The 20,172-nt window shown below is 30.3% G+C and overlaps 1 protein-coding gene across 2 annotated transcripts; it reads right to left on the bottom strand.

Moving 5' to 3' along the window:
* Positions 1-54: 54 nt before the first annotated feature.
* LOC8272057 (transcription factor BHLH42) lies at positions 55-5,730 on the bottom strand. 2 transcript variants are annotated; one of them, XM_015720130.3, is made up of 8 exons: positions 5,062-5,730; positions 4,697-4,951; positions 3,057-3,153; positions 2,882-2,896; positions 2,733-2,789; positions 2,075-2,630; positions 514-1,430; positions 55-385 (listed from the first exon to the last, which is right to left on the bottom strand). In XM_015720130.3, exons 1-8 carry the CDS (start codon positions 5,163-5,165, stop codon positions 305-307), a joined length of 2,082 nt encoding a protein of 693 aa, XP_015575616.2. In that variant the 5' UTR covers positions 5,166-5,730; the 3' UTR covers positions 55-304. The 2 variants fall into 2 exon arrangements, with proteins under 2 accessions (XP_015575616.2, XP_048233319.1); XM_048377362.1 differs by having other exon boundaries at positions 4,697-4,982; positions 5,062-5,729.
* Between the last annotated feature and the right edge of the window lie 14,442 nt (positions 5,731-20,172).

Here is a 20,172-nt window from a genome sequence, read left to right as displayed (position 1 = left end):
GTGCGGGGTTAAGGTTTTAATTTATATTGTTGGGCTAAATGAATGGAACAGAAATGAGCGAGAAATGGCCAATATGATTTTATATTTGTCGGAACTGATACTTATATGCTGAAAATGGTGCATGCTATGTTATAATAGGTTACAATCAAGGACCACTCATATCCTGCTAATCTGTACACATCTAAGATTTTCAAGCAAGAGAGACAAAAAAAAAAGAAGAGAAAAACAAAAAAAAAGTCAGTTCTTTTCATTTTTGCTTAATTACTCTAAATCTAATCTTCTATTTCTACCAATAAAAGGAGAATCATTCATGGGGTATTATCTGACGTATTGCCCTCTTAACCTCCACAATGCTTACTCTCTTTCCGGTAACGTTGTCCTTCACCTGTCATTCAAACACATTAAGATACCAGTCAACACAATGCTGCTGTCATTTTTCATGGGGGGGGGGCGGGCGGGGGCGGGGGCGGCGGGGCTAAAAGAAGAGAGAACTTAGGAAGGCATAATACGTACCTTAGCCCTCAATTCAGCTAGAAAGACACCATTATTGGAAGAAGACTGAACCGCCGTCGTTTCAATCCTTAAATCTCTTAACATCTGCATTATATCAAGCAACAGCCCTTCTCTATACCCACATTGTAACTCTAACAACGCATCACATTCTATTATCGAAACCTCCACATTTACCTCCTGCTCCGTCGACGTCTCCACTGTCTTCGACTTCGCACATCCGCCGCTCCCTTCTATAATCCTCAACTTCTTCTTCTCATTCCTACTCCGATCAACCACCATCGTTGTAGTAACTCCACTCCTCTGCTCTTTCAAACTGGACGTCCTGTGCGACGGCGGCTCCGACGATGATCTCAACCCCCGTTCGTTCTCCATTTGACGGTTGCGCGCTTCCAAATCTTGAATTTTTTTGCGTAACTGTTTCACGTACTCTATAGTATCACCCAATATGGACGCTTTATCCATTTTGGTCACGAAAGGTACCAAGGATCTTAATATTATAAATCTTTCGTTAAGCTTCTCCCTGCGGCGTCGTTCTGCTAGCACGTGATTAGCGCTGAGCTCTTCTTGAGCTGCTGTGGCTTTGCGGAAACGGCTAGCGGCGTCTGCGTCACGTGACTTAGGGGAGTTGTTTTCTTCGCGATATTTGTGGTGGAGATATGGTACGCTGAAGAGGATGTACTTTAGGAACCACTGGGATGCGCCTTCGATGGGGGTGTGGAGGATGTGATCAGAGCAGCGGTTAGTCCACTTGGTGAAAGCCGATTGGCTGGAGTAAGAGACGTAAGGTGTTGAGGAGGATGTTTCAGTCCAACGGATGCGTTGGGTTTGGAGGATTGTGGAGACCGTTTGAGAGTAGTGTGTGTCTTCCTGTGGAGCCACTGCCATATCTTGGAGTGGGGCTGTTGCTGCTGGCGGCCCTGCAAATTGTCATATCAGAAGATAAGTTTTTTTATACCATAAACACTTACTCTTTTCTTTCTGTTGGATTAGTAGTTAAGGTGCGTTTTTATTGTCTAAATCAAAGGTCAAGTTTTATTAAAGAAAGTAATTAATTTGTTATTTTATTTATTTGATTGCATAGAGAAAGTAGGGACTGTCTTATTGAGGGATCAGTTGAAAGTTGGCTGGCCCAAACAACACTTCAGACTGCACTCTTTCTTTTTTTTTTCTTTTTTTTTTTTGAATGAAGAAAAAAGAATATCGCACATGTTTTAGTAACATGATAGGCAGTCCTTGAGCCTAGTGCCTATTGCCTATTGGTTACTGTGGACCATATCACGATAGATTCTGGCTACTCCTCGTACATAAATACATCTAATAAATAGGCGAATTCTAGAAAATATCCGTGAAGTCAATTATACAAGACTTGTCTCAATTACAGTAAAAACTAATTTGATACGAAAAAAATATTTTTATTAACAATTAATTTTAGTATTCAAAGGATATAATGAAGTGCAAATGCAATTAAAGAATTATAATAAGTTAATAACCATAACAGTAATTCAGTTTCTTTTAATGGAATCTGAACTACCAGTCCAACTAGTTTAATTAATGGCTGTACCTGGAGGAAGTGATGGTTGAAGGCGGCTACTCAACGGGTCGTGCACCAGTGCCCATCTTCTGGCTGACTCTGCTCTGAACGATTCTACTCTACTCTGAAGATCTTGGTTTCTCGAACCAATCAAGTGAAACTCTGATTCTAAGTTGTTAGACCCATCATCAGGTGAACCAAGACGAATATCTTCTGACATTTCTAGTTGCATAAGTTCACTTGGCTCTGCTGCTGCTGTTTCTATTTGAGCTTCGCCGGCTATAGTACGGTTATTTCGACCTGTTTCTGTTTCTGAATCCGATCCATCTTCCTCTTCGTCATCTTCATCTTCTTCCTCTTCCTCTTCATCCTGGTTTGGGTTTGTGGGTGGGTTGTTTGTTGCGCCGTACGTGGCGGGGATTGGAGGAGAGTGGAAGCGGAGGTGGTCTGATGATGTGGCAGGGTTAGAAGTGGAGTGTTCGGAAAGAGCGGGCTTTGGCGGTGGAGGAGGTGGGTGGCTGTGATTATGGTGGTGGTCACTGAAGAAGTTTTTCACACGTTGGACAAATCCTAGGTCTTCTTGAACCTGTAACGATCATAATAGCATCACCCAGAATTAAAACTACTACAACTGAATTTACATTCAAACGAACGAAGTCTAGAAATAACTAAAGATAATAGCATTTACCTTCTCGGTTGTCCCAAATTCAACAACACCGTCAAGTAGAGGGATGCACAGCACAGTCTGCCAATAATACGTCCAAGTTACAAGAACGAATTTAAATTAAATTATGATCCCGAGGAAGAAGAAACAAAATAAGGGAAGTGAATGTATACCTGTATACGAGCACTCTATTGCATTAATTGTTTCCCCAAGGTTCGTATCCAAAAACAAAAGAGAAAACCTAATTAGTTCTCTAAAATCAAGAATCAAAAATTTATTTAAATAAAAATAGAAATAGAAAAAAAAAAAAAGGTTATTCTAAATGACAGGCACACATGTTGGATATACCTTGGCAAGGATAGCCCTAGAAAAGGTTTTGCTGTCGACCTCGTTCGCACCTGTAAGCCATACATGCTGCCTCCGAGCATATGCCTTTCCCGGCAACCTACATTTCATATTACCACCACCACCCAATTAATTAGACATTCATCAGATTTTCCATCTGCTGCTACACTTGCATAAACTAGCAGATAAGTATGCAGTACTTTCCATTTCTTAGACAAATTTTGGATATCAGTTAGTTCTAAGTAATGCATATTATAGTTATTACTCATTACATAATTATAATATTCAATTCAAGAGTTAGTGATACTGGATTGCCTTGCAGGCTTAAAAGTCTCCAGTTTGCACCCTCCCAGTTATTTAAAAAATAAATAAATAAAAATAACAATAAAAAAATGTTAATTTCTAGCAGCAACAGTATCTTAACTCCTACAATTGCTGAAAGATCAATACACTTGCTGGTGAAGCACCAGGTTCTCGGAACATCCTAACGCGCCACGTGGCTCAGTTCCCAAAGATTAATAGTTTTATGATCCCCACGCCACTACTCCGTTGCTATATAAGCACTAAGCAACCTTTATATGGGCTGCATTTATTAAATGGCCATGAGCCCTAAAAAGTTTGTTGATCGGATCAATGGAGCAGAGGAGGCATAAGAGTATGGAATATAAAATCATGGCGCGAAAGAATTGCCAATAATTGCTGTAGCACTACTAGACTCTCTTTTAGCTGTACGTGAAGGGGAACTGGGTTGTCTCTTTTTCTGAAGAAGGAGTATCCCTGGCAGGAAAAAAGAAAAATAATAGCAACAAAACAACGATTTATTGCTTAATTAGCCATCTCCAAATCCTTTTGACAGATTTTTCTGCAGATTATATTCTGTACAAGCAGAAAGTGGTTTCCATTGTCAAACAACAAATCTATAAGCAAGTAGAGACTTTTCTACAACTTCTTTTCTACAAGATTACTAGATGCCTTTCTTATATAGAAACATTATGACAACAATGCTCTCACCTAACGTGTTGTGAAAGGGCAATATCAACTTTCACCACCACATTTACTGAACAGCACAGGTCATCTCTCTTCTCAAGAATAAAAGCTTCCAATAAACTTCTTTTTTTTTTTCTTTTTTTTTTCCTTTCTTTCAAAGAGCTCATATATAGTGTGGTTACTATTCGCTGGTAAGAAGTTCAACTTTCGTGCAACCCACCATAAAAGATCCCAGTTATCATGTGTGTGTACTAATATATTCTGACCTGCCATTCGATGATCCCTATATATCTAACTGAATGAAGGGAGAGCATTATATGTAGGACGGGGATCGACTTATACCATATCTATTATTTTCTTTCTTTTCACTCTTCGTAGAGGAAAATATTGAAGTGAATGAAAGAGTGAAATAAATTCTCTAGTTTCTTGAAATAGGAATCTTGGAATTCTTATTTATAACAAAAGTTTTCAAAGAACTACAAAGAGTAGTATGACAAGGAGTATAAGACAAAATGAGACCATTCACCCATATTCTTGCCTATCCTTGCTAGCAGTAAATGAACTGAGCTTCACTGGAATAAGAAATATACATTCAAGTATATAAAACAAATTGGAGAAGTGAAAATGAATTAATCTTCGAGGAGAAGTTAACTTACCCTACACCAGGAGGAAAAGAGAAGGACACACACATCAAATAGAACCATTCAGACTCGGTTAAATCCTCGGGTGACAAGGCGGCACAAGGCCTTCTTGCTGGCTGGTTAGTTTCTCCTGCAGATAATGATTCGTAAAGCTCTCTAAGCTGCTGACTCCTTTGTAAAGAGGCCTCCTCGGCACTAACCTCCATTGGTTGCACTGTCTTTCTGGTCTTGATAGCTCCATTATAATACCCATCGCCCCACACTAAAATCCTGATGAATTGCAGTCGATTCTTATTTTTTTCTTCATAGACAATACCAAGATTTCATGTGAACAAGAATATTCTAAAATCATGAAACAAATAATGTTGAAAGAAATTTACCCTTGTTGTGGACAAAGTTGCCAAAAAAGAGAATAAGTCCAATTAACAGATTGCACCGCAGCCTGCAACATATTTTGCAGGCGACTACTAGGAGGGGCAGCCATTCTTGTATAGGAAAAAGAGAGCTTAATTCCTTCCTATTTAATTTTAATTCTATAATCCAAATTCAACGAGCTAGGTAAATAAAAGTGCGGGGAAAAAAGAAAAAAAAGAAAAAAAAAAAAGAATTTTACTTGGGAGATTCTAAGATACTTAAGTGCAGACAGGAAAAAGTATAATCATCAACGCTGAGCTAAAAATCAAACAATTCAATAGCTCTCAGCTGACAGAAAAAAGAAAAAGAAAAAAAGAAAGAAAGAAGCAAAGAAAATAAGATGGGCAATTATTCAACTTAAGCAAAGAGAAGAAGAAGAAGAAGAAGAAGAAGAAAGAAAGAAACGCAGGTATAATAGACAGCAAAAAAACACGGCAGTGACCTGCAGGTAAAACAAGAAAGAAAGGTAGATGATGACTTTGAGGAGAGATTCTATGAGTTACCCAAGAAATATACCAAGTCTATATGCCTTACTTCTTCGTAAGATGAATCGAAAGATTTTGAAGGGTTGTTAGCTATTATATATCAGAAGACATATAGAAGATAAATTTAATATTGTGGAAGCATTGGAGACAGACAGATAAACGAGCAATGGAAGAAGAGTTAGGGTTTTGAAAGAGAGATAGCGAGAGAAAGATACATTTATCAGAGAGAAAAGAAGGGATTTTTTGACTGGTTGGTCTACCTGACATTTTAATTACACCACACACTGACCTTTTGTATTTATTTATAACGTTTTGTTAGTTGGATTTCTGTAATTCTTCTGCTATATCGTAAAGGCCGTGACTTACAAGCGACACCGGAAGAGAGTGGGCGTTGAAGTCGGATTTTGGTAGGGAAGACTGGACGTTGGGATAGTAATTACCATTGCTAAAAACTACTTATATTATTTTTGGTGATCCAAATCTAACATGTCAACTAATATAAAATAATATCAAAAATATTTCATAGCGACACTTTATGTCTAAAAATACTGAGAATAGTATTATTTATTTAAATATATTTAATGTTATAGAGTTAATATGTACAAAAGGAAGATTAACAAATGCATTTAAGACAATTAATATATAATATATCAAATTATTAAGTATTTTTATATTAAGAGTTTTATAAAAAGAATCAAGAGCAACATGAGTGATGAGTTAAAACTAATTATATTACAAGCATGATTCACTCACATACTAAATTAGAATAGCAAGCTATTATATTGTTAGAATGTATATAACTTTTATATAAATTAAGAAAAATGATAATTTATTTGAAGAAATAAAAAAAATGAAAATTAGTTTGTCATTTAGATTTAACATAATATAAATTTTAATAAATCATTAGTTTTTATTAATTAATAAGGGGAAAACATCAAGAGAGAAATTAAAATGATAAAAAAATCATTCTTTTTAAGAATATGCTAAAATCAATAAAAAAAATATTATTTTTATTATGTAATTTTTAAAAAGAAAATACATACATATATATATATATATAAAGCTTAATCAAATAATTATTTATCTGCGGATTATACTATCACTTCAGTTGCTTTTTTTTTTTTTTAAATACTTATTACTGTTTATGGATTACATTAATTATTTGTAAATATGGGCCTCGTGTGTTAATCTGATGTATCAACTGGAGACAGAATATTGAATTAATTGTTTCTCTAAAAGATTATACACTTTTGCTTTTCTTTTTTCTAGTGTACAAACAGGCACATGTACAGAAGTTTCCTAACAGTAGAAACTTATAATCTAATATTTAATTTTAATTATTTCTTTTTTTCCTTTTCCTTGGGAGGTCCACCTAGCAGTCGTTTCTATTATTATTCTCTAGATATACATATTCACATAGTCTTTTTCTTTTCTTTTTTCTTTGTTTTTCAAAACTTGCATTACATTCACATAAATAGTGTCTTTTTGGTGAAAAATAAATTTTTTTTAAAAAAAAAAGCAAGAAGAGGATTTTTGAAAAATTTATAAAGAAAACAAAGAAGAGGGTGTTTAAATCATATATGTATTATGACAGCACAAAAGGTACAAACCTTAGAGACTAAGATTTTCTTTTAAATATTTAAATCATATAATGCATTATCTAATGAGATCGAGAGAAAAAAAGAAAAGACAAATAAAATAAAGGTTAGTATGTTTTAAGTAAGAATTAAAAATAAAAATCTTCATAAGCTTTTTATGCTACATGTTTAATTTGACTACCAACTAATATAATTTTTTTTATGAGAATTTTTTTTCTTGATTGGTGTTTATTATTTACAAATTTCCCCTCATTCAGCATTTTTAAAATTCAGTTTATCATCCGATCGAATGTATATAGAAGTTATATCAACACAAGTAGCAAAATTTTTGTCATACAAAAGGAATATCACTTCTGATATGTGTATTTATTGATCGGTTCAAATTATGTATAGATATTTAATGGTATTTTATAGCTGTAATGATATATTTATATATATAAAATGGTGAAAATATGTGCTTTTATCTCACTTAAGCTTAATTGTTTATTTTCAAATAATGTTAGCTGAAAAAGGAATATATAGAGTTAAATACTCGAAAAGAAGTTTAATTGGACATATTTGTGTCAAGGCATAAGATTAAGATGCATGGACTACTAATTATAAGATCAAAAGACATTTTAGTCATTTTATATAATTATTAGGATTTAAATTAAGAGTTTTTTATGGGATAGTATTTGGTAAAGATGAAGATATTTAAAGTCTTATATATTAGATAGACATATATTAGGTATACATCTGTAGGGAGACTTATTTAGAGAATGACTCTTCTCTATATATATCTCCACAAAACCTAATTTTAGGAGAGGAGAGTTTTCTCATATCTGCTATCTACACATGCCTACTATTATTCTCTCCATAGTTCTCTACAATTCTTCATAAACATTTAGTCTTAGTTTTCATTACTCTTTTTAAGATCTAAGGAGCTTTTCAAGAAGTTGAGAGTGATGACCAATCTTCTTCCCACCTGAAGAAATTTTTGATCCAGAGGGAGTTTTTATTTTATTTTTTTATGTCTTTCTATTTAATACCAATGAGCATTGAGTTAAATATATTAGACTAGTTTTTTCATAAGTGTTCAGTTTAGCCTTTTTTACTTTTGTATGAATCTTATTATTTATTTATTTAATGATTGATTTCTTTACCTTCATATCTTTATTAGTTTCAGTTATTATTGTTAGTTAACCATAATATTAATTTACCAATAGTAATTTTTATGAACATATTTAGGTTAAAATTATTAGAAACATCATCTTTACTTTAATCTATGTTGGTATAAGAAACCTAAGTTGCATCGTTAATTTGAGTGATTTAGGAAAAAAGGCACATCACCATCTTATTCATTAGATCTAGACTTAAAGTAAAACAAGGAGATTACTAAGTAAATGGCTTAAAGTAAAATAAAGAAATTACTAAGTAAATGGCCAAACTAAATCCTATCTTTAACATATAATTTTAGATTATAAGCATTTGTTTTTGTATTGCATACTTATTTATTGTTTAGTTATTTTACTTTATGAATATTACTCTCTCAAAATACTGATTTAGAGTGTTTAAATTTACTTTTATTGTTTTATATTGATAATTAGTCTTTATAATAAGTGACTTTATAGTTCTTTGAGATATCAACCTCGTGGTAAACTTACCCTTACTATAGGAACGGTTCATACACTTCGAATATTAAAAGAGACACATAACTTATTTTTGACACATGATATACAAACTGATAATTTATTATTTTTTATTTTAAGTTATTAAATTATAGATTATTAAATTAAATTTTCAAATATAACTATCATTTTATATTTATAGAGAGAAATCATGAGACAAAGAATTTTCGAAGTGCATCACAATTTTAACATAATTTCTTTAAAAAAAATATATATTTACTTTCAACGCGTTAAATTTAAAATTAATGAGTAGTTTTATATTTTATATAAATATATTTAACACACTGCTAAATATTAAAACTTTTATTAGATTAAGAAATTTTTTTTCTACTGACCTATTTTAAAATATTATTTTGTTATATAAAGTTTTTCCTATAAAAACACAAATTTTAAGAAAATTTGTCTTAAGCTAAAAAGCGAGGGAAATTAGATTATATCATAAATTTATATTACGTAAATAGTTATGGTTGAGATAACAGTAACAATATTTTCAACGTGCATGTCAACGATCCGGTAGAAATATTAAAGTAAATTAATAAATTGTTAAAATTGAAAAAGAAAAGAAAATCAACTAAAATGTTTAGCAACAGCGAAAAGAATGAGGGGTTTGACTTTAGGATCGTTTGGAATGGCAGATCGTAACCATAATAAGAATGAAGAGTCATTGGGTTTAGGGTTGTACGTTGGACCCAACAATAGGTAGTTGACGCTTGCCTAAGTTGGTGACGTACCCAAAAACTATCCCTAGAAGAAACGACACCGTCTCCTACGGCCTTTATTTATTTTTCTCCTTGGCAGATATATAAGAGAAAAGAGAACACTTTTGTCTTTCTTAATTGTTCTGAGCACAAACATAAAATATCCCTTTGGCCACCATTGCTGTTTCTCTACCAAAAATCTATAGCTACTATATTTGTGATTCTATTTACGATAAAACTTATATTTTATATATAAATAATTTTTATATATTAATAAAAAATTATATCTCAATTTAGACCAGTTATAAATATAAATAGATTTTCTATTATAATAAATTATAAATTTTTTAAATTTTATTAAACTTAAAAAAATTTCTCCATATAATAATATTTGTATATATAATTTTAAAAGATATATGTTATCTTACTATAGTATTGTGTTGTTTTACGAATTTTATTTATATAATATATAAAAATATTAATGTATCTTGTTTTTAATTTATATTATTTTATCTGCAAAATAAAATATTAAATTAAAAAAATTAATACTCAAATTTTGATATATATTAGAATTTGAATGTCTGTAAAATTAATTGGCTCTCTATAGCTTTACACCAGTGGTTGTAGTGTCGTATTGGTGGTGAAAGAGTCTTACTGTTAGATTTATTATTGTCTCCCTGCCATACTCTCATAGCTCATGTCTTTTGTTATTGCTGTTTCTATTATCTCCTTATCATTTGTTTTATTTTTTTTTTTTCTTCATGGGGCTATATTATATTTTTTAATAGAATTCTTGAGTTTTCCTTTTATTAATAGCAGTGTAGATAATTAGACAATTAAATAATCAAAATTATAAAAAATGTTAGCTTAGTGTAACTTGTCGCCTGATTGTAACAATTACTCTATGAATAAGGTAGACGATTGTTATTAAAGTAAATTTGGGCCGGTAATTCTTCTGATATTAATTTATAGAACTTATATTTCTCAAGTGGGATTCAAACATCAAGGAGCTAAAGAAAACTTCAGGTGAATTGAAGTTCAATTATCTTTATTAAAAGCAAGTCTAGAGTTGAATTTTAATTCTTTTTTATCAAGTAAAAATTGATATCATAAATAATCAGTACAAGAGGTTTACAATTCAAAATTGAATTCATAAATAAATGATCTAACAAATTAAAGTGCTACGTCCATACAACAGTAAAAATTTAACAAACCCTAAAAATAATGAGAAGCAACCAAAGTCAGCTTAAAATCATCGGATCATCACTCTGATGATTTTTAAATTCGAGGATAAATAATTAAATATGTATAAAGAAAAGAATAATAATGGTTGTCGAATAGGGAGAGGAATTACCTCCCTCAGAACTCAATCTTTATTGATGTTAAATGAACACCCTTAACACTATTTTGGAATTTTAAGATTTGAGCTTCTCATTGTATTTTTCTGGTAACTGCTCAAAAATCATTAAATATTGACATCCTGTTAACTTAGTTTCTTTTCTTTTTAAAAAAAAAAAAAAGAAATTGCAGAGAAATTCTATATTTGTACATTTTTAGAGAATATATCTAAAGTAATAATAAGAGCCTGCATAGCGTCTATTAATTGGATAAAGATTGTTTCGTCAAAATTAATATAACAAATTATTGTTACTTCCTCGTAAATGTATCTTGAATTACAATATCTGGTTCATCTTATCTCATCTAAGTGAGGGAACATACATTTGTCAGATTATTATTATTATTATTTTGGGTTTCTGAAGGTTTGGACACGGTGACGCAGGATCTGTGGCAGACCTTAGGAGATTGAAGCTACTGTTAACTGGGTTGGAAAATTCAGCTACTGACATTTTGCAGGGCGTAAAATCCCGACAAAAAAGCAGGGATGCGCTCATAGAATACTTCAGGGAAAACAACTGGCCGGAAGAGAATTCATTTGCTTCTATTTTGGACAAGTGTTCCTTCTCCTGCTAATGTTGTCAGATTTTGCTGTGTTAACAGAACTTGTAAATAGACTTGCTCATCGGATAACTTTGACAGTCTAACACTATACTAATCACTAGTCAAATTTTGTTTTAAAACCTAATGCTTGTGCTATCTCCCTTATATGTAGTTTGCATAAATATATTATTGGTTAAGGAGAAGCTCTATTGTTATCACTGACAGCAGATATATATATATATATATAAAATATAATTTGTAAACTCAATGTCTCTCAGATAGTAAGTATTATAGTCAGCATAAATACAACATGAAGATCGATCCAGTGTGTAAGAGCGTTTAGAGCAGCTGAAAACCCAGAAAACGCCTTCGGTAGATTTGATATTCGGAGGGCCTCTCTGAGATTTTCTAGTCGCTGGAGTCCCACGCAAATTAATAGTGATGAAAAAAAAATAATAATAAAGCCACCTGATGTACGAGTAATATGCTATGCAATCGATGGTCTCGTAATCAATTCACCCGACAATACTAAAGTGAACATTTATTACCACAACCCTAAAAACCTATGCATCTTCTCAAGTTTAAAAGTCAATTTGCCCCCTCAATTTGGTGCCAATGGCCAATTTATTTGAATTTTATTTTTTTTTAGCTAATTTCATCCACCAATTTGGCAAAAACTGCTAATTCAATCTAAAGTTTCACAAAATTAAGATATTGGATTTCACATATCATCATGCCAAGCAAGTAAAAGTTCAATTAAAGGACCTAATAAATAAATAAAATTCAATTTAAACTTTATATTAAGTATCAAACTCAATTAAAATAAAATTACCAAATAATTTAAATTAAATAATAGTAACTAATTACTGATTTTTTTATCCACTTGACTAAATTATGCCAAAAAAAATTAGAAAATAAGACTAATTATTTTAAGAAAGCAATTTTTTCTAATTTTAATAAAAATTTAAATTTGCATGAGTTTAATTTTATGATTTAATTTAAATTTCTTATTAACATTTAATAATTTAATTATTTTTGTTAGATTTTATTATTAGATTATATTAAATTAAAAATTTTATTACACAAATTATTAAACTAAGCTTAATATATAATATAAAGTTCAAGGACTAAAATAAACTTTACTTATTCATTAGGTCTTTCATTCACTTGCTTTGCATGATGCATGAAATCTAATCTTTTAATTTTATGGGAATTTAAACTGAATTGACCGTTTTTGTCAAGTTGGTGGATAAAATCGGATAAAAATTTAAAATTAAAGTAATTAACTTCAAGTTGAGAGGCAAATTAACCTTTAAATTTATCTTTTCAATGACCCTATAGCTGAACTGCATATCTTAATGTCACTGATCGAAATTTACTACTATCAGTTGATAATACAAAATTGAAAAAGAGACGTACATATATATATATATATATATATATATGTGAATACGCGTAACTATAATTACTGCACTGTACTGTAACATCCAGCTCATTTTCCATATGTAAATTTGTATTTTTTGAACGTACTCTATTATCATTGTTCTTGACTTCAGTTTTCTCGTGACTTCAGTTTTATCTTCTGATATGTTTCGAAACTTTTGGCATGGAAAATTGAAGGTCATTGATGATCAGGCACAGCCTCAGGCCCGATCCAGCTACTATGGAAGAATACACAAAACACAACCTACCATCATTATGAATGCGCCTTCAAATTTGCTCGCCTATAGTACAATTAAGAGTCCCAATAACAAAGTATTTTACCAATGTTCTGAAATATTGGATCCATGTGCTCTGCTGCATGAAAGGGTCAAAATATTGATTTCCTTAAAAATCTAAACAAGAATGTACATAGAGAAATTAAACAAAGTTTGGTTTATAATGGACCAAATCTCCTATTATGTCTATCAAAATTGCAAGAATTATATAGCCACGAATATAATAATAATAATTTTATGATAAAATAAAACTAAATATAAAAATTGAATGACCATTTATATTATTAATATTTTTTTAATTATTTTCAAGTCATTATTAGATAATGTCATCAAGAACTTGGAAAACTCAATCGAATAGATGAGGATCATTCTTTCACTTCTCAAATTTTCCATACCTTGTCTTTTATCTGCAACTTCTTTTACTTCTGTACGTACCTGAGAGTGAGGTAAAGAGCCAAAATGAAAGCTTGAAGTTGAAAGTTAATCGTACAAATGGACATTGCAACCATATATGAGAAGCCAAGAGATCATAAGAGCTTTATTCTGTAAGCAAACGACACAGAGATGAATCCTAACATTGTCCAATACAATACATTTGCATCCATTAATAGAAATCATGAAATCAAATTAAGTGTGTGTGTAGTGGTTTCCTTGTGACCACCTACACATACAAGCTTTGAGATATATAGACTAAATCTGTGAGTGCATAAATAGTTATTTGTTATATTTACATATAAAAGGAAAAAAAATTATTAAATAGAACTGTTAATAATTAAGAAAATAAAATTTCAACAATTTAAAAGAAACAATCAAAGAAGAATGTAAAAATAATATATAAAAGAATTAAATAGAAAGAATAATAAATATGAATTATAAAAAAAATAAAATTTTAAAAATCAAACGATAATAATAGCTTAGAAATTACAAAAATAAAAGAAATTACTAATACTTAGCCAACAAAAAAATATATTTATTTATATGTAATTTATGGAATCATAAATTATAAATTAATTGTTATGTTATCTTTGATTAACCTCTATCTCATAAGTACATCTCACCCTTATAACTTTTATAATCATCATATCTATAAACCTAATTTTCTACCTTTCAAATGATAATTTTACAATTTCTAAGAAAGTGAAGTGTTTTTATTTTATTGATTGAGTTTCTAAATAGCTTTTCCAAATTGGCTCACTTTGACAGTGCATTGGTTTTCATTGGGCCATAAAATATGAAAATCCTGACGGGATGGATCATTATTAACTTTTTACTCTCATTGTCTAGCCAAAAATTCTACATGCTTCCCAATAGGAAAAGAAAAGTTTGAAGGATCAGAATAGACCTGGCCTCAATCAATTGACTCATGACTTCCTGATAACATCGAAACTTCATGTCAGCATCAAAAAACAAGAGCCAACCCATCTCATTTGATAAAGGTATTCATGGAAGAACAATACTATGGCTTATCTGATAGAGATGGGCTCCAACGATATGCATCCTATCCCCTCGTAATGCACTGAAAGGGCAGGTCACTTGGTTTTAATGGAATTGTAGTCAGAACTGATAAAATAATAGCACCAATTTATTCATTTTTTTTTTTAATTCATGCGGCATTCAACGAACTCTGAAATATATATATATATATATATATATATAATAATTAAAGATAATTATTTTCTATTCGAATTTTAATATCTTTCCATTGTTCTAACACATTTAGTATATATATAGAAGAATTATGTACTTTCTCAAAAGAACATATAAAATTTGTAATATATTAATATTCATATAAATGAAATTCTTATCGACGATAACAGTTATAATGTCGACCCGATTTACATATAAGAGGTTCTATTAATAGAAACCTAACCTAATATTAACGATGTAGAAAGGTTAAGGACATAGATGAGTCAAGAACTTAAAAACATTTTCGCAAAAAGCAAAGAAAAATATGATAAGAAAGGAGAAAATATGAAAAAGAAAACTCAAACATGATGGAACCTTAAAATAAGAAAAAGAGAAACATTTCTTTATTTGTAAGAGATTTAAGGCAGAATTTATTGCATAAATATAGTGTATATCCACTTTTAAAACAAGAGACAAAATGGATATTATTGGCAGAATGAAAATCAATCCACTAACAAGTATTGGTTAATTTGCTAAGATAAGGCAATAAACACATAATGCTCTCAAACTTGCCGCAACAGCAACAACAACATCCCTGTCTTGCAAAAACAAAAACAAGTGCTAAAATTATTTAAAAATGTTATCATCAGTTGGCTAAAATGGGAATGAAGATGAATGACAAGGGAGCACCAGAAACCCTCATTTTGTTTATAATCAGAAACAGGAGAAACGCATTGTTAAATGTGGTGGAGTCTCCACTTTCCCTTTAGCTATTTGTTTTGAACTTTCTCACCTCTTTTGGTCACTTTTCAAGTAAAATGGTGCATTCCTTTTGCACTTAAATTGAAGGTGTTATGCTGTTTATCAATGGTACTACTACTTAAGAAGATTATCTATGTTTATGGTGGTTTTTTCAATATATATATATATTTTTTAACTTTTAGTAATGCGATATTTTAATATATTCTTAGTTCAAACCTACTTAATGAATTGTCAGAACAATTTAAAAAAAAATGCCAAATCGTAAACGATATATATAATTGAAATAGAATTACATGGTCAAAATTGAAATTGAAATCGATTTAAACTGACATAAAATCAAAAGAGACTGGTTAAACACCCATTCCATTTTAGTTGGAACAGGAAGCTGAAATTACTTTCTAGAATTATTTATTATATATTTCTTTTATTTTCTAAAACATCTCTATAATTATTTAATACCTAGAATTATCTCTCTAAAAATTATTATCTCATTTTAGAATTACATATACAATTTATTATTTTTTATAAATTCTTTTCAAACATTTTGTAATGCTATCTCATTCTTTTATGAAAATTATTTACTATATTTTGATTTCTATAATATCACTTAAATATTTTTAAAATTATTATTTTATACTGTTGGGACCAATCAAAACTGAGATTACAAACAAAAACCGACCAAAAATCATCCAAGAGGGAATTCAAGGGTAGTTTCATGTGCCATGGAACTCTATACCGAAACATCGGGGATAGAAACTGTGGTTAGTCCTAACTAGAGATGGCAACGGGTCGGATCTGGACCGGATCCGACTGGATCCAGATCCAGATCCCATCCGGATTCGTCGGGTCTGAAAAGTTGGGATCCAGATCCAAATCAGTTGGATCCTACGGATCCGGGTCCAAAACGGATCCTAAACTTATCTTGCTGATTTTACCTTTTTTTTTTTCCAAAAGTTATAGAATTCACATAAAAAAATGTATACGTTATACTTTTCAAGCCTCCCTCAAAGGGTACAGGTTCAAATGTTATACTAATCCAATAATACAAAATAACTTATACAAACTCAACAATCCAATAATACATGTCTTTTGAATAATGATACAAATGAGCATCATCAACATTCATCTCCCAATAACACCTTGCACTAACTACCAAAAGGCTAATACTCTTCATCACTACTAACATCATCAACATCCTACAATAGAAAAACAACCAAAGATATTCTTGTTATACAACATTATTAAGCCTATTGTCTGACATTATTAAGCCTTCAAAGTAAAGACTGAAATGTTATACTTAAATTTCAATTGCTCGACAAGTCGACAGAATTTCGGCTATTGTCTGACATTATTTTCACAACTTAATATTTAGCTAAATCAACATTATTAAGCCTATGAACTCATGAATATTATAAATCTATTATAAAACAAATCAATTGCTAAGTAGAAAGACTTTGTGGATTCATCCACAACTAATGGTGCTTTAGGTTGATCTGATCCCTAGTTCGGATTTGGAAAGGCTCTTACTTTTTCACCGGTTAGGTTCTCGGCTTGTGCCCCTAGCTAGTAGGTAGGTGAAAGTACTTTTGGCAATGGCTTTTCGAAAGCCTTTTCGGGGATTTGTTTTCCGGTGTCATACCCTGTAGCTTCCCAATCGATTACTTTGAACGAATGTCAATCAATGTCCGACTTCAAACCGACTTGCCTTTTGAGCCTTCCTTTAATGTGGCACTGAACTCGCGAGACCTTCTCCCATTGCCCCCTTGGTAAAGCCCCCTTCAAGGTGAAAGGCGAAAAGCCTTTATTAGAATTAGATTAGTCTTTCCATGTGCTCTTGACGCGATGTCTCCTATGTGATCGAAACGTCGGAAGAAAAACTCGAAGAAAAGCATGAGTGAGAAAAGCCTTTCTTTTCTTCTAGGAGTTCCAACTCTGACTAATAGAAGTTTATAGCCGCATTCCTTAGCGGAAAGAGTAGGGATCGCCTTTTCTCACGAGCCTTAATTCAACAAAAATTACGAACATCAATTAACATAGAGTCACGAACATCAGCATTCAACAAAAAAAGATTTCAATTTTTTAATAAAAGCATAAAACCTCTTTTTCTAGATCTGTAAAAATTATTAATTAACCCGATTTTTTAAGATTATTCATACAAATTAAGAATTGATTCATAAAAAATTAAACCAATTGATTGATAAATTGATATTCAGTTATGCATAAAGAAAAAAAAATACCGTAAATTGTTTCACAAACTGACTTCAATGGAGGAAAGAGACTAAATTGTTGGCTTCAATGGAGGAAAGAGACTGAACTGTTGGCTTCAATGGAGGAGAAGGCATAAGCGGCGGATTCGCATGAAACAATACAGAATTCCAGAGTCTACACTACTCTACAGAGTACTAGAGAGGGAAGTTAGAATTAGGGAATTTAGAATTTGGGGCCTTTGAGATGTTGGGCTTAAGTTAGAGTTGTTATTAGAGCATCAGACAATCAGATTCAATATAAAAAAATCTTGAAATTATAAATTAAACGAGTAAACGGATTCGGATTCGGGTCCAATATTTGGATTCGAATCCAGATCCGTTTTTCCAAAGCAGGATCTGAATCCGACTCGAATCCGTCGGGTCCAAAATTTTAAGATCCATATCCGTGAAAACGGATCCGGGTCGGGTCCAGGATCCATTGCCATCCCTATTCCTAACTGTTCCTTTTGATCTTTTAGAACAAATTATATTCCAAGTAGCCACCACTTTTTAGCCATTTAACAATTAATACACTAGTTAGAGGCATAAATATAGGCAATTTATGCCCTGCACCCACCCTGCACGGGCCGGAGGCAGGGACATCATTTTAGTTATTTTGGTTTTCCTTTTTTATATAAAAAATTTAAAATTATGATAAAATAAATTATAAAAATTAATATTATATAATCTAAAATTATATATTAAGTAAATATTTTTATTCTTACAAAATTAAATTTTTCTTGTGTGTTATATGATCGTTATAGTTATTTTGAGTTTAAATAATAATGTAAATTACACATACAAAATAAAATAAAATTTAATTTTTAATATTCTCTAATTATTTATAATATTTGTATGAATAATAATAATAATAATAACAAATTAAATATTCTTAATATCTATTTTTAGTTTTTTTATATATAAATTAAAATTTTATGTGTTAAAAATAGTACAGATATTAAAATGTGTTAAAATATAGTAACACATATTAAAAATATTTATATCTTGAAATTTAATATAAATTTTTATTTATTTATATATAGGTAAATAAAATTTAAAAACTAACATAATTAGTAATATATCTTTTTTTATTTCTCAAATAGACAGGAGAATTAAAAATTAATGTACTTTCGGCAAATGATAAAAGAAATTATCTATTAATATTAATATAATATTATTTTTAGAAACTCTTTATATACTAAAATTTTATATTATTAGTGAATGCAACCACTTTCTTTTGCATATTTCAAAATTTAAATATTTTATCAATATATAATTGATAAATTCATAATTAAAAGTGTTACATTTTTATAATAAATATCAATATTTATCATTTATATGATAATATTCATTATTTACTGTAACGATGTTCAATATTTTACTAAGGATATTCGTCAATTATGATCTATATTTTATTAATTAGTAATTATCAATTTAATAATTATAATTTATATATATTTCTCAAAATACCATAAAATATTTATTTTTTAGATGAAAATGATATTGATTCTTTATGAGAGTTAGATTCATTAGTTTTATGATACATATTAAAAAAAAAATTGTGATTTATATAAATATTCATTATTTATAGGTATGATATTCGTTAGTTTATTAATGTATATTTATTAATTTATTTAAACAGACATATATAACACAAACATAATATAAATCATCGTTATAATTAGTAAATAAAAAAATGTTAAACTCAAGTTATTCTATAATTATTTATATTATGCTGCAAAATTAATAAATAATAAATATTTAATAACGATCCTAGATACCTCAACTTTTGATCATTTTTGCGAATCTACCTTCACCTTTAAAATTTATTAATTTGGTCAACTATTTTTGTATATTGTATCTTTATCCACAATCATTTTGGCATGTGCCCCTCATGACATGACATGTACACGTGCTTATTTATTTGACTAGCTTATAACTTAAAGAAGTTCAAAACTCAACGTTTTATGCTTAAATAAAGGGAAGGAAAAACCATCCCGACTACTACGACCTTTCACCATTTTTTCAAATATACCATCACCTTATAATTTTATTTTTTTGGTCCGTTATCTTTGCATTTTATATCAAACCTATCCAAATTGTTTCAGACATGTGTCTATGATGACATTAAATAAATTCAGACAAAAATAATATTAATGTCAGAAAAAATACTACAAAAAGTTATTTGAGTCAATATTGTCTGCATTATATATGTCCGCACAATAAACCTAAATAAAAAATAAATGCTTCAATGATGTTTGTAGTATATATATGTACCATGTAATATTATGGCAACTTCTTAAACTTCTAGGAAGGTTTTGGCAGAGCATGCAGTCCAT

Source organism: Ricinus communis, chromosome 1 (genome assembly GCF_019578655.1).
Source record: "Ricinus communis isolate WT05 ecotype wild-type chromosome 1, ASM1957865v1, whole genome shotgun sequence".
Taxonomy (NCBI): Eukaryota; Viridiplantae; Streptophyta; class Magnoliopsida; order Malpighiales; family Euphorbiaceae; genus Ricinus; species Ricinus communis.
This window is presented reverse-complemented; position numbering and strand designations above follow the sequence as displayed.

What these genes read in the sequence shown, in the direction of transcription:
- LOC8272057 (XM_015720130.3), bottom strand. Translation starts at nt 5,165, where the DNA reads ATGGCTGCCCCTCCTAGTAGTCGCCTGCAAAATATGTTGCAGGCTGCG. An exon ending in TCTTTTCCTCCTGGTGTAGG is followed by an intron (nt 3,154 to 4,696) that starts GTAAGTTAACTT and finishes TATGAAATGTAG; the next exon opens with GTTGCCGGGAAAGGCATATG. An exon ending in TAGCTGAATTGAGGGCTAAG is followed by an intron (nt 386 to 513) that starts GTACGTATTATG and finishes TTTGAATGACAG; the next exon opens with GTGAAGGACAACGTTACCGG.